The sequence below is a fragment of the Equus przewalskii genome, chromosome 7 (assembly GCF_037783145.1).
Source record: "Equus przewalskii isolate Varuska chromosome 7, EquPr2, whole genome shotgun sequence".
Lineage (NCBI taxonomy): Eukaryota > Metazoa > Chordata > Mammalia > Perissodactyla > Equidae > Equus > Equus przewalskii.
In genome coordinates this window covers 54194072-54221535 of record NC_091837.1, presented here as the reverse complement: position 1 = coordinate 54221535, position 27464 = coordinate 54194072, and the positions used below count along the sequence as shown (strand labels likewise).

At 42.4% G+C, this 27464-nt stretch overlaps 1 protein-coding gene and 1 long non-coding RNA gene across 3 annotated transcripts in view; one reads left to right on the top strand and one right to left on the bottom strand.

Annotated features, from left to right (window-relative positions):
* Positions 1-27464, top strand: part of LOC139084844 (uncharacterized) — an 81074-nt gene that overhangs the window by 13889 nt on the left and 39721 nt on the right. The gene's annotated exons all lie outside the window — the stretch shown is intronic.
* Positions 18644-27464, bottom strand: part of DSG2 (desmoglein 2) — a 49515-nt gene continuing 40694 nt past the window's right edge. For both annotated transcript variants that reach the window (XM_070629835.1, XM_070629834.1), the window contains exons 12-15: positions 26948-27175; positions 24914-25035; positions 23358-23669; positions 18644-21526 (exon numbers count right to left, since the gene is read on the bottom strand). In XM_070629835.1, the coding sequence (XP_070485936.1) occupies positions 20510-21526; positions 23358-23669; positions 24914-25035; positions 26948-27175 (1679 nt within the window). In that variant the 3' untranslated portion in view covers positions 18644-20509. The remainder of the gene's footprint in view (positions 21527-23357; positions 23670-24913; positions 25036-26947; positions 27176-27464) is intronic.

The window sequence follows — 27464 nt, the reverse complement described above, 5'->3', positions numbered from 1 at the left end:
TCTAGGGCTGGGGCTGCTTGATCAATGGGGTATCGGGGGTGAGAGGCTCCTAGAAACACTCCTCTCCTCAAAGAAGACAGAACAGGCTCTCATTCAGTGCTGTCTTGCTGGGAAGTCATTGTGGCTGTGAACCTTTTTGGATGTTTGTATCTGTTTACCTCTGGGACTCCTTTCATTCATTAGCAGGATTCATTGTTCTCTGTTCTTGCAGAGAAAATCTCCTTAGGCAGTCACAGCATATTGTTAAATTGTTCCCAGTATTTCCGTGCCTTTGCCATCCCAAGTTGAAGACAAGCTGGGGTCTCCTGGAAGTGGATAAGGGTGGCACAGAGCAGAGGAAAGAACATGGGCTAAGGGTCAGATAGACCTGCATTCAAATCCTGCCTTTACCACCCTCCAGGTGAGTGGAGGAGTTTCTGGTTCCTCTTTGGTAAAAGGAGATGCTAGTGCCTGCATCTTGGAGATTGGTAAGGATGGGAGGAAACAACGTATGGGAAGCACTGGCTTAACCAAGAACCAGCATTGAGTAAATGCCTCCTTTCCTTTTTTCCCTTGAACGGCTTCTCATAACACCTAGTTTCAATGTGTTGCCTTCCTTCAGCCAACCCTTGTTCCTCAGCTGCAGAATTATAGAAACCTAGAACGCCTGGCCTGGAAGGCACCTAGGCCGTCTCCAAGTAGAACCTCCCCACTTTACAGATTAAAAAACTGAGGCACAAAGTGGTGCAGCAGCTTGTGTGGGGTAATATCCAGCAGGCATCTACTGAGGACTTGTCTAGTGCTAGGCATTGCACATTGAATGCTCACAACGGCCTTGCGAGATAGTTACTCTGTTCGTCAGCCTTTGATAGATTCGAAGTGAAGAAAGATTTGGTCAGTTAACCTGCACTGTACCACTCAAGGCCTCACAAATCTTCAGTGAGGAAACTAGAGCTGTGACCAAAATAGACTCTCCAAGTTCGACCTTTCTTCTGTTCAAGGATGCCTTTCCAACACCCTGAATAGGACAATCTACCTGAAGGTTATTATGCATTCTTTGACATTGAGAATGGTCCTTAACTAAATCCATGAGAGCATCATCTACCAGAGAAACATCTAGGAATTTTTTTCAAAATGTTTTGAAAAAAATTAATAGATTATTTTTAGAGCAGTTTTAGGGTTATAGAAAAATGAGTGGGAGTACAAAGAATTCTCATACACCCCCTCAAATTCCCCAACCCACAATTTCCCCTGTTATTAACACCTTGCATTAATATGGTACATTTGTTACAATTGATGAGCCAACATTCATACATCATTACTAATTAAAAGTCCATACTTTACATTAGTGTTCACTCTTTATGTTGTATGTTCTATGGTTTTGACAAATGTAATGATGTGTATCTACCATTATAGGATCAGAGCAGTTTCAGTGCCCTGAAAATCCTCTGTGCTCTGCCTGTTCATCCCTCTTGCCTCCCCAACCTCTGGAAACCACTGATGCTTTTACTGTCTCCATAGTTTTGCCTTTTCCAGAATGTCACAGAGTTGGAATCATACAATATGTAGCCTTTTCAGATTGGCTTCTTTCACTTAGCAATATGCATTTAAAGTTCTTCCATGCCTTTTCCTGGCTTGCTTGCTCATTTCTCTTTATGGCAGAATGATATTCCACTGTGTCGATGTACCACAGTTTATTTATTCATTCACCTATTGAAGGACATCTTGGTTGCTTCCAAGTTTCGGTAATTATGAATAAAACTGTTATAAACATTCATGTGCAAGTTTTTGTGTGGTAGAAATGGTTTTTGATTGGCAGATAGAATAACTGGTCCGGCTTTAATAATAATCTTAAGTTCTCCAGTTGTACTTATTTTAATCTGACGCGCTTCACCTACCACACAGAGGGATCCCTCGGTTCCCCAAGCACATACTCCTTTATTTAAAGAGGAACAATGCATATCATTTAACGGGCAGAACTGTGGGGCTTGGGAACCTCTTGGGGCCAAAGTTCACACAATGTCCCCTTGGGCCCCCAGACTTGATTAGACTTAGGGGAACACATCACTCCCAGAAACAATCAGCAAGCGTGGAACCTTAAATGTGGTGGACTCTGGAGCCCTGCGGGACATTCATGGCACTTTGGGCATGGGCAAGATTCTTAGTGACTTTCAATCCCATTGTTCCTTCTCCTAAAGATGGCTCAGGAAAGAACGATCTCAACAGCTAACGCTCTCCAGAGCACAACCAAGTGAGAGCAAATGTGAGAACTGGTAGGAGAGACTTTGTGCATGCGTGTGTGTGTGTGTGTGTGTGTCGTGGTGGGAAGCTGGGGTCGGTGCTAGGGAGGCACAGGGGATATACTCCACATGTAGACCAAGTGGGAAATACCTGAATTTTCATGTTGTCCTGTCACCATTTAGGCAAAGGGGCTGTGGAGACTGTCGCACGTTTCCCAACCACCCTGCTGACTCAGTCCCTTTCTTTCGCTTAAGGGCCGAGATTTGCAAGATTCTCATGTTCTACTTCCTCCTATTTTTACACAGCCATTTCTTCTCCTCTTACCTAAGATCAAGCTTTTATTTGCCTCCATAAAAAAGCAGCTGCTAGAGAGAAGTCCACCGGACAGCCATTAGTGATGGCGATATGTTTGTTTTGAAGCATTAGGTTTTTCATTTTATTATTACTTTCCACTCTTTTTGATAATCTTAGTCAACTTTAAATGCAAATAAAAATATGTTCCTGTGGCCATTTGGGAATGATTTTCTTGGGTGACTGAAACAAAATACCCCTTTCTTTAGTTGCTAATATTGGAAATAAGGGAAGGAATTGAGGTGAGAGAAGGCAAAAATAAAATGAGGCAGACACTTTTTTTCTAGCATTATGGATGAAACAGCCCTGGTGACACACGTGTTCTAATAAGCCAGGAGTGAAAATGCACTCGCATACATGTCTACATTTATAAGCCTGGGTGTCCAGGTGTGGTTTAACACTTGGAAACAACTACATAAAGGGGCCCAATCAGAGATGGGGTAGCAGGTGAGTACAAGGGTTGTGGTGGGTGGGAGGTGGGCCCACACGAAGGGGCAGCTCTCAGAGCCACTTGATATCAATTCCGGGGGCAGAGAGGTGGCACTGTCAACCTTGGCAGACCTACCTGCTGAGGCTGGCGCTTCATAGCAGGTTTAGGTGCAGGTATAGACGATGAGGAATTGCTTGCTGGCCAGGCCCTGTCCTTCTCTGCCTAGACAAGGCTGTCGGGATAATTTGTGTGCAGGTGTATTTCATGTCAGAGCTGAAGCCAAGATGGAGGACCTCGACCAAGAAAGAGGACTGACAAAATTCATGCACCAAGATTCTGCTTACTTTCTATTGTGAAGTATATTTATGTACAAATTCAAGGCCAATTGGATGCCTTAACTATCACTTATAAATAATGACTGGGATTAGGGTTTAGCTTTGAAATAGATGGCAGTTAAATTCCCAACTGTGCCTACAGTGGAAATTCAATTACGTTCTCTATACTGATAATGACAGTCTCTAGCACATAGTAGAAATATGCTTTGTTGAAAGCACTGTCCATTGGCAGCTGTATTAATCACTGCAGAAGCCCTCTGTGCAAATGAATACATGCCTAGAGTTGATACAGAAGAATGTGTAGGACTCTAATGAGTTTCATATTATTCCTTCTCTGGGCATTGGTAGGCCTGGGTAGACTTGCTCAGAGATCGTACACAATTAAGTTAAAGGGGCTGTGACGGGGTAGTGAATTCCTTGCAAAACTGACAATGTTAAAATTGAATCAAGCTTAGCTGTAACTCTGCATGTCACAGAATGCCTGGACAAGAGTGGCTTGAACAACAGGTGCTTCTCAGCTCCCCTAAGAGGGGTCAAGCCATAGGTGGTTGCAGGTTGTCTCAGTCCCTTACGGTGTCACAGCTCTGCATTCAGCTTCTCTGCGATTCTCCTGGCTTTCCCCTCAGGCTCTCAGGGTGGCCACCTCAGCTGTCCCCATTGTGTCTTCCTACAGCAGCAGATCGAGGCAGTAGAAGGGCACTTCTGTTTATCAGGTAGCAAAGTCTTTCCACAGATTTCCCTATGAGCCTATTAACTAGGATCAGGCCACAAGCCCATGTCCTGGAGACAAGGAGGGTAGTAAAGCTGGGGTCTGGCATTTTTGGCTTTTCAGCCAGAAAGAAAAGGTCCAAGGCAACGGCAATTGTGAGGGCGAGTGACAGTGTTGGCCACAGCATTTAATGCCCTGGGGTCTTCAAGGTCTTGTTCAGAAAATATAAAGTTCAACCACATTGCTATTCATAGCTCAGCCAACCTTTTCACCTGCTCTCCTTCCTTGTGGAAAGAACAGCTGCTGGCACACCAGAACTCTTCTTGAAAACCTTAAATGTGAGACAAACAGGAAGCTGGTATTTCCTATCCTGCTGTTTCCCATATCCTGCTGCTGTTTGTAAAGTCGTTGGAGATGGTGGGACCTGGTCAAGAATTCTCCCTCTGCTAAAGAACTAAGGTATTGGGGGCAAGGTTGATATCAGTACAGTAAGGGAACACGTGTGGGTCATGAATTATATTGCTCACCAGAGAATCTGTCCCCTGCCAGCTACCACGTGACAAATAGTGTATAAAATGAATTTTATTTTCACGTCCACTCTCAGAGTCAACTTTCCCATGGCTTTCTCTGAATTCAACTGACTTGATTTGCCATTGCTGTGTGTGCATGTGTTAATAACTTTATTCTATAGCAGGATCGAAATTTATATACAGTGTGCTGGATGCTTCTATAGCCAGCTTTGTTACTTGAGGAACTATGTGTTCCAGAATCCGCTTCTCTCTAGGGTTCTGAGTTAGAATTGGCCAAAAGAGACACTTGCGTGACATTCGAGAAGCAGAAGAGAGATAGTGGCCATTCGTCCCTGAAGCACTTTGCAGGCTGATATTTGGCAGCTGGATGGGTGGTGCCCAGCAGGGTCCAGCCTGTCCTTGCTGCGCTCCTCCAGTGTCTGGCTCTCGGTTCTGATTGTCGGCCCAGCTGACGGACAGTCCACCACAGCCACGTGGCTGTGGCTCTGCAGTGGCCACCACCTGCTACCTCTGCCCCCTATACCCCAAGCAGCCCCATTGTCTTCCACCTCAGCGATGGAAGAGTGCTTTTTGCTTTCCTTTCCCCAGCGGCTCTGACCAGTCCACCTGGCCGGTGCTTTAGGAGGCCTGGACGGTGAGTTTTCTCTGATTCTCTCACTTCTCTCCAGAGTTTTGCTTTCCGAGCTCCTCCCACAGTTGTGTCAGGTCTACTCCCTGTGCCAAATCTTAATCCATGATGCTCTCGGCAGCTCTGCTCTCTGGAATACAACTGCGTGAGGCACACTGCTACTCAAATGTACATAAAGTTGGCCTTCCTTTATTTTCTATGACCCATGCTTGGAGCCCCTATTTCTACCAATGATAGGAAGACAGTAGGATACTACTTAGATTTGCCAAAGAAAGCAAATTCTGTCTCTTACAGTTTAAAACACTCATTTCTGGGTTTTCTTAAACTGTTTTGCATCTCTCTCTCTCTCCTCTTTTCTGGGTGCAATATCCCTGGGTGCCAGGGAAGCATATCCATATTCCTGGTGGACGGCCCTCTCCCAGCATGCTCATCTCTGCTGTGGTGTGGCTGGGCTGTCTCTGGATGCCCTGCACTACTCTCCCTTGAGATGTGGCTACCTCCACAGGGTCTTTGGGGCCAATGTGCTGGAACTTGCTGCTGAATTTCGAGGTCCCTGACATTTGCCTCCACTGATGAGATGGCCACCTTTTCTGGCCTCATCTTCTCACCCCAGGCCTCCCCTGTCCGGCCTGTCCTCTCAGCATCTCCACGTCCCCCCACCAGGGCATGCATGATTTCCTGAATTCCATGTCAAGGTCGTGGGGGAATCAGGGCACTATTTGAGAACCATTTTGGGGGCTCTACAAATTTAGAGGGAATCTGCAAGCAGGGAGGAAAAGGTTTCTAGAAGTCTCTAGAAGGTCCAAGAGCAGCTGTAGTGGAAATGGAGAAGTGCCCTGGGAAAGCCGGGACACAAGCTATAGTAGACGTTTCTGAGGTGGAGCAATTCCAGGAGCCAACAGGCTCAAGGATGTGCCTGGGGTGGGGAGTGGAAATGGAGTATCGGGGAAAGTCTCATAATTAGAGGAATCTTACCTTGCCGAAGGCGCTTGGGAGACAGTTCGAGGAGAGCAGCTGGGAAGCCCTTGGGTTTGGGGGAAGCACAGAAGAAAGCTTAGGAGGGTGGAACAATCATGGACTTTGCGAGTCAACCTCCTGAGTTTAAATCCTGGGTCTAAGGTTGAGGGTAGATCCTTTCTTTGAGCCTTGCTTTCCCCAGGTGTTAAATGGGGACAGTGACATCCCTTCTGCAGGACAATTGTGAAATTGTCAGCACACAACAGGTACTGATCACAATCACGATTAGCTGCATTTGGCTCTCATCATTAGCTCTCAACCATTAGAAAGGAAAATAGCTAAAAACACACTGCTGTATTTCCTTAAGATGCACCCCCGACCCTGCCCTTCCACTTGGATTTCTAGAATCCAGAGGATGTGTATATTTATTGTACTCATTCCCACTTTTGGTCTTTTTGTTCTCTTATTAAACCAGTGGTGCAATTTATGGTACTTTGAATCCAGGACATATACTATTTACTTCCGCTCTCTGTAGGAACAAGGTATAAGACACAGTTTGGTGTTCCTTTTTATTTCACTTTGCCACCAGATGGCATGCCCATTCTGTTACTGTTGTCCCCCCTCAGCCGGGCTCCTCCCCCTCCAGCAGAGGAAATTAAGAAAGAAATGAATTTTAGTGATAAAAATATAGCTGAAACTTTGAAATGGAAAGATTCAGATTGTCTTGAATGGACGATCATCGGAATGCAAAATTTCCAAATCAGAGAACACCTGACCTTCACATAACAAGACTCTGCCACTGCTATTTCTCTGAATATCTACTTCACCCTTGAGAAAGTAAGCTTCTTGCAGGCAGAGACCATGTCCCAGTGATCTTTCTAAGTCCAGGATTTAGCCAGTGCTGGCTCGGTAAATACCTTTCTAATGAGTGATTTAAAAATTGAAACTGGAGAAGAGAAAGGTCCATGTGCATTCATGATGCATGTCAAGTAAACAAAAGACTGAAAAAAATCTTAAGAAAGACAGATGCCTCCATTATGAACAGCAAAAGAAGAGATTAGCTTGAAACAGTAGCACAAAGGATTCCAGTGAGACTTAAGGAAGAACTTCCTGACACAGAAGCTGTCTATGGGCGTGGATAACAAAGGATGAACGATAGTGTTCCCCATCCCTATGTTCATTGGTCGGGAGGCACCTCAAATGGGAGGTTCAGGGCTAGCTGATCTTCCAGGCTTGTTTCTGCTCTCTTTGAGACTGAATGTTTTCTTCACTTATTGCAAATCAGTGCTGTTTTCTCCACTGATGAAAGTTAGCTAGCCTTGACCATTTTTTCGTAGACTTCAAAGCATTTTGCAGCTGAGCTTCATTACCGTGGGCTGGTCTGGATTTCTGTATATGTGAGAAGCTGCAGAGGCTCAAGGTCTCCCAGGGGTTCAGGGACCCAGAGAGCTGCAGAGCCTCCCCACTGTCCAGAATCTGGTCCCTGTCAAAGACCATATGAGTTTTGTAAACCAAATGAACAAAGAAAACTTGTTTTGCACTAAAGGAAAAAAACCAAACCAACAACAACTTTGCCTGACCTTTAAACCCTGTAAGCCTCAGGGTTGTTGGCTGTACCTTGTAATAGCGCTGATCTTTTGACTAAAAAAGAATGCTAATCAGCCCAGCTTTGCCAATCTCCGTTTGTTACCGGGTTGCTAAGTGATAGCTAAAGAAGATTAGCCATCATAGATCACAGGTGAATGGAAATTTCTATCCTGAGCTCTTGTTTGTTGCGGTGAAAAATAGTTTAGGGTATTTGAGGAAAAAAACCCGTCTCCTGTGTCTTTGGTTCTTGAATTGTTTTTAAAGAGCCCCTCTCTGTCCCAACAAACTCAGAGATTGGAAGAGGCAATAAATGGTTTTCTGTCCTCCTAAAGCTTTTCTCCTCTTCCTCTCATCATGTCTTTAGCCGGGGCTAAATGTCTGATGATGCAGAAGGCAGGAGACAGATCGCCCAGCTTTACGTATTGCCTAACTGTTCTAACCCTCAGCTTATTGATCTGCAAAATGGGAGGAAATAATTGGATATGTCTCTGCGATTGTTGTGAAGATAAAATCAGATAATAGTACGAGAAATGCTTAGTATAGTGCCTGCCCATAGAAAGTACCGGTCAATATTGCATACTCTTATTGTTATTATCACCACCATTGTCATATGTCAGTGTCTCTTGGTGGCTTTAAAGTATTATTATTTCACAGCGAAATGCATGTTTATTTTCCTCTCTTAAAGACTGACTGCAGTCACAACAACTTTTGACCAGGGTGAGAACGACTGCATCTGACAGCTTCACCTATCTGCACGTGTGCCACTCACCCATGAGCTCCACCTTTGGTTTGGTTGTCTGACAAGTGGGTCATTAAGCCTGCTGTAGCTGACACACACGGGTAGGAAGGTCAGAGGGAGTGGTGGGAAGACCTATTCCATGTTGCTTTGTATCCTTGCAATTACTAAAAGTAATTTAAGATATTGCTGTCTTGTAACTTTCAATCACCTCATTAAGCCGCCTGTAGCTCTGCACAGAGCTGATTTTTAATGAACTCTACCCGCAGCCTATTTACAATTTTTACCTGATAAACAGCACTATGATGAACATCCTTATACATCTGTCTTGTCTTGTTGTAATTGTAAGATTACCTCCCGAAGTAAAAATCTTACACGCTGAGCTGTGGAATCTGATTACCTCCGGATGAGTCATTAGGATGATCACAGGATGCAGCTAGCAGCAGATGCGCTTCCTTCGCTGTTACCAGGGCTGCGGCAGAGTGGAGAGAAAAGAGGCGGAGAATTTGTTTCCCTCTGTGTTTCTCCTACTGTTTAAATAGTTTATCTTGGTTTACCATTCTTCTTTTCCTAATTCCCTGTTTGTACTTATGGCCAGATATTACTGGAGTATGTGTGAGAGAGAGAATGAGAGAGAACGAGAGAGAGAGAAACCTTTCAATCACCGTCTTTATTTCTATTTCATCTCAACTTTTGGGTGTGGATTACATAACTGGATCCCTAAACCAAGTTTTCAAACTTTAAATCCTGTATTAGTAACAACATAGGGGATTGTACTACCCTTTCTGAGAATGCTCCAGATTATGTAGCAATTTGCAAGGAAAACTCCTGAATGAAAAAGCTCATCTCTTAGCAAAGCATGAATCCCCATCTATCTCTTAATTACAGATTTAGCCGCTCTCAGAGAAATCAGAAGAATGCTTCACCCTCGTGACCTAATCACCTTCCAAAGGCCCCACTTCCTAATACTATCACATTGGGGGCTAGTTTTCAACATAGGACATAGGAATATGGGGGGGACACAAACATTGTGTATAGCAGGTGAGTATCACACGGAACTGACAGACCGCTCTGATGCTCTGGAATTTTGAGTGAGGCGTACAGTATTCAGTGGACCCCTCTGGGTGCTCTTACTCAGGGATTTCTCTCAGATTGTCAAAGTGGGGAAGCTAAAGCATGGCACGAACTGCCCAGCATTTTGTAAAAAGGAGTTCTTAAAGATGTCTCAACATACATTTACCCTATGACCCTGCATTTCCAATCCTAGTTACGTCCCAAGAGAAATGAAAAGATATGGCCACAAAGGCTTGAGCAAGAAGTTTCATAGTAGCTTTATTCTTGATAACACAAAACTGGGAAACAGCCCACGTGTCCATCAAAATGAGACTGGATAAGTAACTTCAACATAATTATACAATAGAACACTGCTGCCAACACAGAGAAATGTATTACTGACACACACAACGCAGGTGAATCTCAAAAACATTATGCTGAGTGAAAGAAGGCTTATTCCAGAGAGCACATACTGTAGGACTCCATTTATATGAAGTTCTAAAACAGGCAAACCAAAACATAAATAAATAAAACAGTTGCCTCTGGGGGGTGGGGATGGGGCCCAAGCAGGAAGAGGCCTTAGAATTTTTTGGTGTGATAGTAATTTCTATATCTCGAAAGGGGTCTAGGTTACAGAGGTATATGCAATTATCAAAACTTGGCAAATGTACACTTAAAATTGGTGCATTTCATTGTATGTAATTTATTGTTGTTGTTGTTTTTGGTGAGGAAGATTGGCCCCGAGCTAACATCCATTACCAATCTTCCTCTTTTGCTTGAGGAATATTGTCCCTGAGCTAACATCCGTGGCAATCTTCCTCTATTTTTATGTGGGATGCCACCAAAGCATGGCTTGATGAGCGGTGTGTAGGTCTGCACCTGGGATCTGAACCTATGAACCCAGAGCCACTGAAGCAGAGTGTGCAAACTTAACTGCTATGCCACTGGACCAACCCCTCAGTGTATGTAATTTTATCTCAGAGGAAAAAATATAAACAAATCTTGAACTCTAGTTAAAGATATGCACACTGACATATTTAGGGGAAAGTGTACTTATGGCTATAGTTTAATTTGAAATTCATAAAAAAACATAGATTGGTGGATGAGCAAATGCATGGACAGATAGAGATGTGATCAAGCAAGCATAGTAAAATATTAATGGTAGAATCTAGGGGATGGGAATATGTTGTTCATTGAAATTCTTTCAAATTTGCTGTGTGTATGAAGTTTCCCAATAGAACATTGGGAGAAATGTTTACTGACGCAAGACATGCCCTTCCATTAATTTCAATAGTACTGTTTAACTTATGGGCAAGTCAACACAAAAAATAATTGAGCACCTGCCATATATAAAGCACTGTGTTATGTACTGAGGATACAAGAATGAATAAAGACCAAGTTCTTGGCTCAGAAAGCTTACAGTTTCGTGAGGGAGACCAAAGGGCAACCAAACCGTCATGGAAACAAACACATGTCAACAGTTTTCTGGAATAGTCTAATTTCGGGTACTTTTATTATTTTTAAATGGAAGGCATTCGTTAAGTAAATGACCCATGTTATTTTGATTGCTTAACTTTGTGAGACTTATTTTTATAAATAAATTCACAAGTCAGGGAACAAAATCTTCTGTCAAATGCCGCATTCCAATTTGGTTTAGGAAAACATTTTCACTCTAATTACACCTTGCCTCTCTGTTGGTTCTGTGACCTTGTCGACACAACATTTAAAATTTACAGCAAGGAAAAAGGCACTGAGAATGCATGGAAAAAAAATCAATAAAAGTGGGAAAAAAGAGGTTAATATTTAATGCTCACCTGGGTTTGAGTTATTTTCAACTTTTCCCCACCCTCCTTTCTTCAGGATCTCCCACCTGCAGCCCATCCCGGACTACAGCCTGAGGGCTCTTTCTAAAAACTGACCCGAAGACTGTAGGGCTCAGAAATGTTCTGTGGCTCTCTGGTCCAGTTCCACGGCCTTAGGCTGCATCTGTACCACCTCTTCTTCCGTCTTTTCTGCTGCGTCCACCACATCATTTCCCAAACACTAGCCACCCTCACCTGTGTGAGCGGCGCCTCTGCTCAAGCACATCCCTGCTTCCTTAATCTTCACTTTTCATGAAAAGCCCCCCTCTCTGAGAAGACTTCTTAGATATTCCCATCCCTATCCTCACAGAGGACTTAATCTCTCCAAGCAGCCTTGGCATTTTCTTTCTATCTTTGGTGACTTGTTGATTACAGCTATCTTGGTTTTCAGAATAAGGTGTTTGTGACTACCACCTCCACTACAGCGTGGGCCCCTTGTCTTTGAACAAACTTAAAGCCACTGAACAGTGCTCGGCACATAGTGAGAACTCAGCAAATGTTTGTTTCATTGAATCTCAACATCTATTCTTTTTTGTTTTGTTTTGTTTTTGTTTTTGATGACGATTAGCCCCGAGCTAACTGCTGCCAATCCTCCTCTTTTTGCTGAGGAAGACTGGCCCTGAGCTAACATGCATGCCCGTCTTCCTCTACTTTATACGTGGGATGCCTGCCGCAGCATGGCTTTGGCAAGCAGTGCCATGTCCGCACCTGGGATCCAGGCCCGGGAACTCCGGGCCACCAAGAAGCGGAACGTGTGAACTTAACCACCGTGCCACCGGCCGGTCGTCTTCAATGTCTATTCTTAAAATTAGCCCACGCCAGGTTGACTGTGTTATTTGTAAATCCATTGGCCAGCCTCATTTCCTCCCAAGTGAAGCATTTTTAATAGAACCAAAGGCTCAAGACTCAGCTTCAAAAGGACATTTTGTATTTCATCACCAAAGGAGCAGTACAGGTTTTAGTAGACTTCCATAAGCTGGGCCTCGTTTCCCAGGCAATCCTAAAGCATATCACACTTTATCGGGAGAAGCACAGTTAGCAAGGGCAGGTATTGGCCTTTGTGCGTTTGCATTGCTTATGTCTTTAAATTGCTTAATTTTTTCCTCTTGGTTTTGATACAGACAGACTTTGCCTCGTTTGCTGTATGCATAATGCCATCTAGTGGTCAGAAAGCATATAACACTCGTTTAACCCAACCCTACTGAGTTGATGGTTTTGGGGCGCGTCCAGAGGATCTCCAAGTGGACAAACGTGAATTATTACTAGGTGAACGTACACATCATTTACTGCTAAGCCAACTCAACTTGGACTTCATCTAGCAGGAGTGTATTTAGAAGTATTTATGATGTTTGTATTTTGCGCATTTCCCCACTTCATTCATGGCCGTACCTCAAGGGCTGTTTTTTCTCCTTAACCCAATTTCTTTTCTTTGAGAAAGCACCCATGTAAAACGTTAGGAGTGGTCCTTAGAGGGGTTGGGAATGACAAAGCTTGAGATTACTCCAGCAGGATTCACATTAAAAGGATTGTAAAACCAAACTGTCTGCAAGAAGCAGCTAGAAGCGGTAGATGAGGGGAAATGGGGCATCTGGGTCCCATCCTATCATACAGCCTTGGGTAAAAGGACAGAATAATAAAACAAATCTTTAATACAGTGAGTGAAATCTCCAACAATCCTGGCAACTAGAATATAGAAAGAAACTCTGAAATAAACTATTCGAGCCATTGCAAATAGTTCCCATTTTTCACTAAAACCTCTATAGTTCTCTTTGGAGCAGGACTCCTCAAATGGTTCTCAGAGTCCATGGATTAAGGCTTTATACTGAGAACAAACTTCGGTTTGGGATGCAGCAAATTAGAGGATGCAAATTGACATTGACGTCATCCATTACACACAGGTTTAGGAAATCCACTCTGAAAATCTTGCTGGATTTTCAAAATTCACAATTGTCCTGTTTGAGTGTATCAAAAGCCCTTCTCCTCCTGGGAAGGCTGAATTGTCCCAACTCAGGTCATCATTTTCCCTCTGCCTGGCTGTTTATGCATTCAATTGGCCAAGCATTCCCTTTACTGGTTTACTTTGGTATTTTTTACAGACACTGGAGAAAGCGTGGAAGAGAAAGATCAAAAAGGCCATTCCTGCCTCCACTGATCTCAAAACCTAGTGAGGGCGGGGATAGGAAACAAGGATAATGTATATGAAGGAATTAGAGAAATTTAGTAAGTAGTTTTTGTTCTTTAATCTATATTTTGCCTTTTTCCAACAAAACATGTGTAGTAAAAGAAAATATTTTGGTAAAATAACACTTTAAAAGTGAGGAAATTGGAGTGAACCAAAACAGGGGCTGAACTCAGGCTGTTAATCTTCCTAGAAAAATAAATAATTAAATGGGCATAGTTGCCAAATTTCCTAAGCCAATTTGACCATTAAGCAAATGACACTTTGAAATTGTTTTAATATTAATAATTTCTGCTAGTTAGGGGGCTGTTCCTTTGGTTTATTACAAAACAAGAAAGTATTGAATAAATTCCACAAAATGTACCAATATTTATTAGCAGACGGGCATAAAAAGAGTCATGTGACAACCTGATTTTGTAACTTAGGGCATTTCCACTCTCTGCCCCGGTCCCTTCGGATTAGCAGTTGATGAAAGGTCGGTTCTGAGGTAGATGGAATCATGTTTAAACGACGAGCCAGCATTGTGTCAGGATTCTCCGTGAAGCGGGAGGACACAGGACGTGGGACTGGACCTCAAGTGCTTCAGTGGCGCCATTAGACTCTCAGGCCTGCCATGTTCTCACACCTTGTTCATGGCCGTGCAGTGGGGGCTGTACCCAAAGCCTTAACAATCACCGGTCTCAAAACTACTCATTTCACCCAGGAAAAGCTACTTCTATCCTTTATGCTAATTAGCAAGCCTTCCGATGTGGATTTTGATGATGATTTTTGAAGGGCTAAGTAACCATTTCTGGCGCGACAATTTCTGATTAGAATTCTTGAAAGACTAACCATTCCTGGGCTAGGGAATGAATCAGAATTAACTTGTACACATGTTTGTCACACACCTTATACGGAAGTAATTTTGAAGTGAATGACTTCACAGACATTACAGCAGAAGTCATAATGGAGAAACAGATCAATATATTTTATTTTAAAGTCTTTGTATCAATTTTTTTTTAACTAGAAGTGGAGAGAGAGGAAGAATAATTTGTACTGACAAATTTAGAATACAAAAAAAAACACAGGAAAGGCCACTGTGCTATGTATAGGAACCTCAGAAGCAAGGAGGAAAAAAAAAATCTTTAGAATGAGTTCCAAATGAGAGGATTGTCCTGCCTCCCCTCTCTTAGCTGAGGAGCTGTTCGTGGTAGCTGTGCTGCAGAAGCCTCAGGGGAAACTGAAGAGCAATATGAAGCGTGTGGCCATTGCCGGCAAGCTGGGAAACTGGCCGCTGTCGACAATCCTTAGAAACTACAGCCAGCGCTTCGCTTCGATTGCCTTTGTGGTTTCTCTAAAGGCCCAATAGAGACTCTGAAGTCTCTTTATTCAGGCTGCTTTCAACTCAGGTTTAAATTTTATCACCGTGACAAGCAATTTGTATTAATAATTAACCAAAGAGTTGGATAAAGGAATTCATAACTTCCATGAGAAAAAATAGTGCAGCTTTTCAGGCTAGTCTGTATGTTTGTTTACTGGATATTATGGGCCGAGTTGTGTTCCCCCAACATTCACATGTTGAAATGCTAACACTTAGCACCTCAGAATGGGGCTATCTTTAAAGATAAGGTGTTTACAGAGATAATTAAGTTAGAATGAGATCATCTGGATGGGCCCTAATTCAATATGACGGGTGTCCTTATAAGAAGAGGAAATTTGGACATAGACACATACAGAGGGAAGACCAGGTGAAGACACAGGGACAAGATGGCCATGTGCAAGCCAAGGGAAGAGGTCTTGGAAGAAATCAACCCTGCCCACACCTTGGTCTTGGACGTCTAGCCTCCAGAACTGTGAGAAAATAAACGTCTGTTGTTTAAGGCCCCCATTCTGTGGTACTTTGTTATGGCAGCCTGAGCAGACTCATACAACAGGATTTTTAAAAGAGTCTTTTTTTTATAACTTTAAAAATGAGTCATCATTTAGCAGCTAAATGCCTGAGTCAGTGAGTGTTCCAGGCAGAAGCAGACAGAAGTGAGGAGAGTGTAACGGATGGTATACAAAAAGTGAGGCAGGTGAGGGAACCCTCATGGGACAGTCCAGGACCTTGAGTCTGGCAACAGTTAAGTGGGGGGCAATCACCACCAATAGGCCCCCAGGAGCAATGAGAGGGAGTGGGTCCTAGAACTCAGAAGAGGAGTTGCTGTACAGAGGGAGATGTCTGACAGGCGCTGGAGAGAGAGACAGCGGAAGAAATGCCCGGACCTTATTTCTCTCTTTCTCCCCAGTGCCTCCCACTGGCAAAGCCCAGCTAGAAGCCAGAGGGCAAGGATGCCTGTTGAAGCGGCCTTAGAGCAGGGTGAAAAAGGTAGAGAGTTGATATAAAGAAGCAAGTGGAAAATCTCCACCCCAGGGCATATCTGGATTCTTAATAGAAGTACACATTCCTCCTCTCATTTTCTTCAACTTGGCTAATGGGTTGGTGGAGGTCCTGTAATCTGTGGAACAGTGAGTCCATTTCCACTCGCCAATGGACTCGATACAGGTTTCTGAATATGCGTGCTCATAATGCGCTATAGTCAATGGAGCAGGGACATCAAGGATGGTGTGGGGGACAAGAGGCAACGTTTGAGGGCCTCTTGATTAGAGTATGAGTGTGAAGAAGGTCAGAGATCTAGTGACATAGCAAGATCCACCAACGGGAAGCTCAAGATTTATGTACATTGTTGGCGAATTAGTAGAACATTTGAAGGTAGACTGTGACAAATTCAAGATGTATACTATAATTTCTAGAGCTGTGCTGCCGAAAAACCTTTCCATAATGAAAGAAATGGTCTATATTTGTGATATCCAATTGCTAGGCATTGCCACATGGAGTATAGCCCTAGAGTATTAGGGTTAAGTACAAATCTAAGAAAGAAAAAATAGAATTTTTCCCGGTGCCAAAAAGGAGAGACTTTCCCTTTCCTCTCCCCTTTCTTAGAGCATTTACTTTAGAAAACTTGTCATTGTTCATTCTTCCTCTGCCCCTTTCAGATAGGATGTAAATCATTTTAAAACTAAATAAGCCTTTCGCTAGCTTTACAAGCAGGAATGTCTTTCTCAAGGACCTGGGAGCCATCTCTTCAAACATCAAACACGTGAACATCAAGGAAGACAGCACCCGTCTCTCCTTCTCCATGGGTGCCTGCCTCCAAATTGTAACTAGCTACCTGTCCCAGAGATATAAGAGTTTTACTATTTCTTTGAATAAAGGCAATCAGCAAACACAATGGCCACCTCAATTACCAGGTGAATTTAAGATGAGCTGTGTATGACAAATGGTGCTGGCAAGTCTTACTTGAGGTCAAGTTACTTGTGAACATCTTGTGAACATGTATGTAATGGGTTGTATCTGTCTGGCTATATTTCTGTCTTTGCAATTTCTTTATAGGTTTCTTTCTCTACTTGCAATTTCCTTAGGGGCTACCTGTGACATGCATCACATTCTGGCTTAATGCTTATTGTATAATGAAACTGTTTTCTTTCTCGTCTACCTTTGAGGAGTGTTTCCAGGTAGACTAGATTTTGTTTTTAATGATGTTTCCACAACAAGAGTAAACAGTTAAAAAATAAACTGGAGGTTTATTTTTTATTATTTAGGTTTATTAAGGAGGTATAATTAACAGGTCAGTAGGGGACCTGCAGTGGAATCCTAGAACATGCAACACACCAAGGAGGAAAGGAGCAGAGAAATGAACAGATGGGACCAAGAGAAAACAAATACCCAGATGGTAGGTTTAAACTCATCCATGTGAATAACTGCTGTAAATAGGCTAAAACCTTCCATTAAGTCAGAAATTGTTAAAATGGATAAGAGAGCAAGACCCATTTATATATTTACAAGAAACACACATTATAAAGGTATAGTCAGGTTGAGAGACAAAGGATCAAAAAGATGTACCATGCAAACACCAAGCCTAAGAAAGCTGGCATGGTGATGAATGTTAGAGGCAAAGCAGATTTCAAGACAAAGAATATCCAGAGATAAAGAGAGACATTCCATAATGATGAAAGGGTCAATTCTTCAGAGAGACACAATAATCCTAAATGTTTTTGCACCTAGTAACACAGGTATAACAAATTTCAAAATACAGGAAGCGAAAGTAGAATGAATTAAAGGGGAAATAGGCAAAGCCACAGTCAATTGGAGATTTATAACATTCCTCTCTCAGCAATTAATAGAAAAAGTGGACAAAAAAATCAATAATGATATAGGATTTGAATTACACTTAAATAGAAACCAAGAAATTTTGGTATGTTAAAATTAAATTATCTGGAAGTTATGTAAAACACTTCATTTCTAGGTGATACTTGATAAGCAATGTCTTATTGTATAAATTTTGACACAGAGATGATTAGAATATGTCTGTAGAGATACATGCAATCAACCAAAAGTTGCTCCCATGTGCCTCTTGGATTGGGAGCCCCGGAGTTATGGAAATATCCCACAGTTGTCATGCTTTTGGATGTCTTGATGCACCAGTGTTGTGAAATATTTCTTGATGTGACATTATAGTATAGGCAGAAACTCTGATCTTTTCCCTTGTAAACTATAACAAGCAACTAAAACAGCCTCTCAACATTGTTTGAATGATTTCACCTCTTTGGGTCAGACATGCAAGCCTTCTTTAGCCCAATCCAACAGGTTCCTCCAATGTTGCTTGCTGGGCAGGGAGAAAACTTCAGTCTTTTAGGAACAAGGTTGCCAGACTTGGCAAATAGAAATACAGAGTGCCCAGTTAAATTTGAATTTCAGATAACAGATAATTTTTTCACTGTAAGACAAACTTACACTTTTTAGTGTAATTAAATTACTACTCATTATTGATCTGAAACTCAAATTTAACTGGGCATTCTTGTGTCTACTCTACTTAGGAAGGGAAATATGCTCTTCCAATGAGGTTGGTTGAGCTGGATTTAACCAGTTCACAATAAAATACCAAAGTCCAATAAATACCTGCCTTCGGGGTGTTGCCTCCTCCCCTAACCACCAGCTATATTCCTTGTAAAATACAATGGAGCAATAAAAAGATAGGGGCAAACGGTCGCTCTAAAGATCATCTTTTTATTTAAATATTTTGATGATACACATACAAATATAGTCTCCCAAGCAACACATGTAAAAACTAATACAAATCACCCTTTCAGGTACAAAGAAAGCCATTTAGAAACTGTGATTATGCTATATATATACAAGAGACAGGCTAAGTTTTTCAGGCCTGCCCAAGGACGACCTTTAAGACCAAGTTGTGTTTGTTCGGAGTACATAGGTCATATTTACATTTGCACACAGTAGTGATATTCCTGTTGCATACTTGGTAAAATATAACTACTAAGTCTATAATGGAAAAAAAAAAAGCAACAATTACTAAGTAGAGAGTTAAAAATTTGGATCATGGAAGAATGACCTTCATCTTGGCCACAGGCTTACGGTGTCTAAAAATATCTGCCTTTTACCCATTAATAGTCAGTAGGAGTAAAAAGTATAAATCTTTTGCACAACACAATTCAAGTCAATAATATTTTCAAAAATATGTACAAAATGAATTTTTAAATATTCATTTCCCTAGCAAAATATCCTGAAAAATCACGAAATTACATAGTCTTTAAAATTTATGAAAATTATTTTGCTATGGAGAATATTTATATAAATTATTATGGATATGCACAGATACTTTGAAACATGAAATGGATTATTTTTTCAAGGAGCAATAAAAATACAATCTATTTATTTGTCCAAAACAGCCAAATCACTTTTAAAAAAAAGGGGCGAGGATGTTGTACAAATTCAGGTCAATTATATCATATTTAATACCCCTGTAGGAAGTCATGACCAGCTAGCCAATGACTTTGAGACATAGAATAAGATCAGAATTTCAAACTCATAATTATAAAAATTACAGGGTCTTTCAATATTTTTTGCAATTGTAGATAAAAGAGAGTAGCTTCTAAAATTCAGTTGTATTCCACAAATATTGATTTGGCACCCACGTTAGGCAAAGAGGATACAACAGTGAAATAAGGATAGTTCTTACCACAGTGTACATAGTCTAGCAGTTAAGTCAGCTGTACTAAATTAGAAGATAATGTACCCTGAGGGTTTTTTTAATATCATAGTATTACTATAAAAAGTAAAGTGATTTTATATTTATAAATTTCTCCCTGGATTATACAACTGCACTTGAGGTGTTCAATATTTTCATGATTACTGAGAGACAAAGGGAAGCTATAATGCTGTTTTTAAAGTCATACAACACACACACATGCACACCCACACACAGAGTCACATGCACACACATAGTTACATGCACAGAAACATACAATGTGTGTGCTTACCATGTCAGTATCGCAAAATTCAGTCAATTTACCACAGACTGAAAGGCCTCTAGTCTTATGGAAAACAAGAAAACAAACTGGTTGCCCAGACTGTGCATGTAATCTTTGGATAAATGAATTATTGGTGATCTGCTAGGTGCAGTAAAGTACGGAGTACAGCACAGCAGGGTTAAAGGTTAACAGGGTGAGCAAAGGGGCCCACTCAACCCCCTGGGGGCTCTCCTGGATGGTGATGAGCTGGATACTCTGTGTTCATTTGGTAAATTCTTAGAAGTCCGACTTACTCTATTTAACTTGCTTTGTGAATATTGTTTGGCCATTTGCCACTAAAAGGCAATTAGGACACAGCACGACCACTATACCCTTGGTAAATCCTGGAGCATTTTTGAAGTACACTGCTGGAAGCTGAGACAGTGAGGCCCTTGGTGTGTATGTAATTAAGTAAAATTTTAAGCCCAATGTCTGTGTGCCTCTTACGGCTGTAAGACTCCTGAAGAGCCAGGTCCATTGAAAACATGCAGTCAGTCCCTGCTGGGTAAACTCTGGGTCAGGCTGTGGCTGACTGCTGCTTAGGACTAAGAGTGCTGGACGGTGCTGTGCTTGGAGACTCTGGTGGAAGATGCGGTTACAGTAGAATGAGAATGACCAGACTCCTCTAAACTGAAGTTTGGAGCAGGGCCAGTGACTCCAGCTCCAGAAACCACAGTCTTTCTGGCCGTGACAGAGGTTTCAGCAGGAATTTGGAAACCGGACTGCAGAGCGGAAGCAGGTGTTAGCACCCTTTCCGTCACTGTCACGTTCTGGCCTACTGCTACACTGGGCATGGTCAGAGTGGGCTGCACAGCCGGGCTGGGGGCAAGGAAGCTCTCTCGCTCCCTGACCATAACATAATGTGCATCTGGCAGCTGCTGAGTGCCTTCCAGAGGACCAGACACCCCCCCGTTCGGCTGAATTATTCTCTCGGTAACCGTGACATTACCCTCACTAGCATAATGCTGATCTACCAAGGTAGAAGCTGGAGCATACACCCGCTCTGTCACAATCAGGCCCTGTGGCTGGCTAGGACCCAGGATCATAGTACTTGGTGGCATGGTGGAGCCTGTGGCATAGGAAGTTTCTTTCAGTATCACATTACCAGGAGGCAATGGATCAGGAAGTGGTCGAGGCACCTTTTGACCCTGCCAGGAAGATACAGACCTTTCAGTGACTACTTCCTGAGTTACTTTCTCTGCATTTGCTTCATGCAAGTGTTCTGGAACTTGAAAGCTACTACCAGAGGAGGAAGCATTCTCTGAATTAACCTTAGTTTGCTCATAGAGTGAACGGGAAGCTGTCTTCACACCTGTTTCTCTCACAGGTTTTGGCTTCTGCTCAATTTGCATATCTATATTTATTTTCCGACCCACACAAACTTCAGCTAGTGTCTTGAATTTAATTCCTAAATCATCTAAGAAGCCATCATCTAGTTCTCCTTCAATAAAACTGCAACAGCCAATGGAACCATGTAGAGATTCAGTTTCTTCCTGAGAATAAACCAGAAGGCAATCTTTGCCCAGGTGAACGTCATCTTCCTCAGTGTAAGAGGCCGCTTTCTAAAACGGAAATAAAAACAGACACATAACTAGTGGCACAACTTCACTTAAAAACAAGACTCTATATTCCTGCTCAAAATGCATAACCTGAGTCTAATTATGAGGATGCATCAGAGAAACATAAACTGAGGGGCATCCTACAACACGACTGACCTGTATTCTTAAAAAATATTAATATTAAATGCATGGGGTCGGCCCCATGGCCTACTGGTTAAGCTCAGTGCGCTCTGCTTTGGTGGCCCGGGTTTGGTTCCCAGGCACAGACCTACACTACTTATTGGTGGCTATGCTGTGGCAGCGTCCCACATACAAAATAGAGGGAGACTGGCACAGATGTTAGCTCAGGGTAAATCTTCCTCAGAAAAAGAAAAAGAAAAAAAATTAATATTGTGAAAAACAAAGAAAGGTGGAGGAGACTGTTTCAGATTAAAGTAAAGTGTCAAGACAACTAAATGGAAAGCAGGACCCTTAATTAGGTCCTGGACAGGAAAAAAAATGGCTATAAAAGACATTATTGTGATAATTGGCTAAACTGAAGTAAGGAATATATGTGCTATTGTTAAATCTCTAAATCTGTTCACTGTAACTGTGGGAATGCAAGAGAATGTGCATGCGTGGATGTGTGTGCGTGTGCACGCGTGTGGGTGTGAGAGAGAGAATGGGAAGGCAAATAGCAAATGTGGCAAAATGTTAACATAACAATTGGGTAATCTGGGTAAAGAGTATACAAAAGCTTAAAAATTCCATTATTCTTGCAAATTTTCTGATACATTTGAAACGATTTCTGAATTAAGTTGTGCACACATACATAACCAAGAATGACTGGAACAGGATTAGCATGGAGAAAGAAAAAATCAAAATAAAACAAACAGGGCACCAGCATGGAGCTTGGCAGTGAGAGAGAGGAGGGAAAAATGATTTCCCTTGACATGACCTCATCATGTCTCTGTCAAGCTGATCCCTGGGCTGGGCAGGAGATGGTATGAAAGGAGGGTGGAAGGGAGCAGACACTGGGGAAGGGCTCCAGTAACTTGCAACCATTTAGAAGACAGGGGACAGAAATAAACTGGCCTCCACGGAAGCCCACCCCCTACTCGTCTCAAGCGTCCTTCAGATGCCTGACACCCTGACTCTGCCCATCCCCAGGCGGGACACAGGGACCTTGTTCTCAAGAAAGTCACTCCGCCTGCTTCTAGTTCCTAATTCCAGGCAAGAGCTACCTGACTGCATCTCGTCATCTTCCCTCATAATTTTTTGTGAAGCCATGTACTCTCATTCGGAAGAGAGAATTTAAACGGACATAACAGATTGTGTTTTTCAGGTCACACATTCTCTCCCCTCCACCAGGCCCAACCCTATCAAGCCTGCTCCTGCACAGGGATTATACTTTCTGACCCACTCACATCTGGTTTAGTCATGTGACTCACTCTGGCCAATGAAATGGGAGTGAGGAAAGGCAGTGTCTCTAGGAGACACTGCCTGGTTCTGCAGTGCTGTTCCCTGTGGCCCAAGGACAGCAGCTTTCCAGGCACAATCTGCTCCCTTGACATGACATTCGCCTTGGAATGCAGATGACATGGAGCAGAGCCGCATGCATCAAGTGGTCAAAATATGAATGGAAGTGAGAAATAAGCCTTTGTGAGAAGTAAGACTGTGGAGTCATTTATTATTTCCACTGACTGACTCGGTGGGTCACGTCTCTTCCTCATTGCCTGGAAGCATTCTTTTAAAAAAAACAAAGTCCCATTTGGATCCGAGGCAATCATTACCCTAATAATACCATATTCATATATAAATTTTTTTTCCCCTATACATAAAAACAAATCCTTACCTCAGTGAAATAATTTCTTAAGAACTCATCACTCAGGGCCACGGCAGCTGCTTCAGCTCCGGTCATGTCTCTGGAAGCCCCTGTGGTTCTTGTGGTCGTAATGGTTTCGGAGTCTATGACTCTTGTTAACTCGGTAACCTGGGGGGGGTCAACAGAAATAAGGCGTCTGCGTTCTCTCCATCTTCCGTCCACCTCATGCCCTTTGGTATAGCAAGAAGAGCTACTTCCTTTGGTGATGGTCTTGCTTGTTACACCTCCTACTCCACTGCTTACATGCACTCCGTGATCTGCCGCCACAAATGAGGACACCACCTGTGACAGCAAATACAGTTGAGAACCGCGTCAGAAGGATGGAGCGTCAGGATGGGCGGTAGAAGGATCTGAGCTAAGTGGGCATATGAAGGGAATAAGCTGTCTACACAGAGGCAAATCAGGAAAAATATTTTGGGTTGAATAACTTCCATTTGAGTCTTCTGAAGATCCCTATTCTACCTTCTTGTTTTGTTAGCTGATTATAACAAAAGGAAAAAACAAAAATGATTTAAATATGGTCTCAGTTCATTTGCTCTATTGGCACCAATGGCATTTCAACTTTCCTCTAGTTTGATGCATCTTCTCCAGTTATTAAATCTTTATTTTGTTTTTCTAGGTGGACACATAGAGGCCCCAAATAAAGACTATAACTCCAAGCCTCCACTGCTTCTAGGTCTAGCCAGATGACTAAGTTCTGCTTAATTTAATTTCAAGAAGAAATGGTGTATTCAACTTCTGGGAAGTGTTCTTCAAAAGCATTCCTTCACTTTTCTCCTATCTGCTGGTTGGAATGTGGGGATACTAGCTAGTGTCCGGTCCATTAGGACAGTGTGGGAATGAAACTCATCCATGCAGGAATAGCAAGAAAGGAGGAACCAGGGGTCATGTTGTGGAGACATCATCACATTGGTCCTGGATGGCCCAGGTTTATACTTAAGCCACCGTTATGCTGAGTTCTCTGACACCTGATGCTAAATCATATCCTATTAGACACGGTGCTCACTGTGGATGCTGATGAGACACCCAGTGTGGAGATGCAATAGAGAGAAAATGGGAGAGGGCTATTAAGTAGATAGGAGAGGGGATTTTGCAACGTTTTACAACTGTTATGAGGTTGTAGGCACACCTCTGCCAACCCTATGTATCGAGGAGAATGGCAATGGAAAAGCATCTGGTTGAGAAAGGTTGCCCATTTAATATTGGGAGCAAAATTTCTATCCTAAATCCCTACACACTTTTGCTCTCTCTCACCTTTGTTGTGCTTTCTCTGTGTTACTACTTGACCTTTTTCTTCCATTCTCTGTAACACAGGACCTGTCACAGTAGAGCAAAGCCACTTCAGCTCTGCCCTGGCAACAAACACAAACTATACTGTCCTTCAAACCCTTTGTTTAACAAAGGCATATCCATAAAATCTGTAATAACCATTTTACTCTCTCATGACGAAAAACGTTAGAAACACTTCCCAAGGCCCCTTTAACTCAGAGAAGAAGACAAGTTACATCAATATGTGATTATCTGACCTTGTCTTCAGGTGGCGCCCCTTCATTATTCCAAGGATGCAGCATCTCTATAGTGCCGGGGATGGGGGTGAAGCCTTTGGCGCCCTCTCCACAATGGCACATCAGCAGTAAAAGCGGTACAACTGGACAGAGACAAAATTGGGTGCAGAGGAGGTTAGTTCTGACATATTTCTAAATTCATATTGCGTAATTTTGCAATGTGTGTATCTCTTCCTGGAGTTCAGTCTTTGCTTATTTGCAGCCCTATTTTTCTGTTTTTCTTTTCTTCCCCTGATCCAACCTCATCAAGCTTGTTTTGGGTGAGTTATACCAAAGCCTGAAGGCAGGATGAGGGAGTCTCACAGATTCAGAGACCACGTTCATCACAGAGGCTGTCTCTGGTTACCGAATGGAACACCAAGACTGGATTCAATAGTATCCAAATCATCAAAACCAACTTCAAGACTTAAATTTTCTTTTAAATCACTTTAATTTTTAATATGAGAAAATTCACTATCTAAAAAATATTTATATATGTGTTAAAAAAAATCAAAAGCTCCTAAGGGTAGGAAAATGTTAATATATTCAAATATTCTAGAACATTGGAACTTCTATTAATACTTTACCACTTCACCCTACAATGGAATTTAGCACAGGGCAGGACTCACTGAGGTTCCAATTAACCTGTGAATTACCTAAATACTATTTTCTAAAGCGCTTCTACCTTAAAAACCCTTAGACTATATATATAACATTTCATCTAGGATTCAATCAAATTTCAAAACTCCCTCCTTAAATTTTATTCTACCTCTAGGAGGAAGTGAAGGCCCATGCTGGCCCCGTGATCAGTGTAGTAAAGAATTAACTACACCTGCAGCAATCCACCCCAAACTAGCTTTCATGGCCACTCCCAGTTGGCAGCGTCCAGTGATGAACTGACTACCCCCTAGATTCCTTTTTATGTAAAACAGTTGACAGCACCTACTGTCAGTGATAAAAAGATTGAAATCAGCTAGGGGCAATTAAACAATTTCAACAAATTCAACAAATACTTATCAAATGTCTGCATGTGCCAAAAGCCATATTAGGCCCCGGGGAATATGAGATGAGAAGGCAGTGCAAGGAACCCCCGGGTAAAAGATTTGGTCCCAGCTCCAGCACCTACTTCCCGACAACTTGGTAAGCTGAGACAAGTCATTTACCATCATGTGTCTGTACTTCACCCATAAAATAGAGATGACGGTGGAAAAGTACACTGCAAACTGTTGAGTGCTGTGCATTCAATGGCACATCTACTAATGGCTTTGACAAGCTCCTCCTCTGTCTTTGCAATAGCTGAGTCCTCTGCCCATGTTCAGTGGTCAAGTGGAGTGGTATTCCACATGACCCCAGGCTGCAATTCTTGGTTCTTTCCATGAAAGGAAACCCCAGGTCTTTGGAGGGCATGCAGGGAAGGCAGGTGGTTGTCAGTGTTGGGGAGCAAAGCGCTCAGAGGGTCTGTCTATTGTTGGAGCTGGTGAAGGGCCAAGTCAAGAAGAGGGTATCGGGAGGTGGAGCTCTGACACGGTGAGTGTGCAAAGCAAGGAACCATGGGGATAAGCTGAGTTTTTAAAATAACCTTGTATCCATAACTCAAATTCTTGCAACAAAAATCTTTTCTGAGCCTCCTATGTGCAAGGCACTGTTCTGGGCACTGGGCAGTGAAGAAGAGACAACATCCCTCCATCACAGAGCTATCAAACTGGGGACACCAACGAGGTTTCTGTTACAAGGGTGTTGAAGAGTATGCCTAACAACCTTGGTTATTTTAATCAGCAAATGATTCATTTTTATAAAACAAAATTCTGAAGCGTGCTACAATAACTTTTGGTGAATTTATCACTGATCAATGATTATTCCCCTATTCACCCTCAAAAGTGTTCTAGTGTAGTTAAAGAATAACTCTAAAGAAATCAATGACCACTACACTAACACAGCACGAGTAGTAAGTTACGACTCTAACGAGTAACAAGTAAGTTACTAAAAGAGCCAAAGAGTGGCTTTTAAGACACTTACGTAGCAAGAGCAGAAGAGCAAAAATTATTAGCGCGATTGCCGCGGGTCCCAGGCCAACATAGGAGTCACGCAGTGCTTCTACACACCCACCGCCATCCAGACAATTGCAAACCGTGAGATCAAGGGTCTGCTTCTCAGGGCAACTGAAGCCCTGACGATCTGAAATCAGGAACGGAATTTCACTTCTCCCAAGCTTTCGTTCGCTTTGTTGCAGTAACACACTGGTACCTAGGCGGGCAGGAGGCAAAAGGAAATAAAAATGAGCAATTACCATGGAAGGCGTGAGATTAAGTTACAGAAACATTCTTTAATTGCTAATAATCTTTAGCTCCAGTTAGTTTTATTCTTCCTCAACTTCTCTATTGAATTCACACTAGGTGCTTCACAAAGTTAGTGCAGACACTCCAAATAGGCAGGTTAATAGCAAAGGATTGGATTTGTACACACCTTACTTTTATGATTAATTTTAGCAAATACGTGTGGTCTACCAAATGCTAGGAACTGTTCCATGTACTGG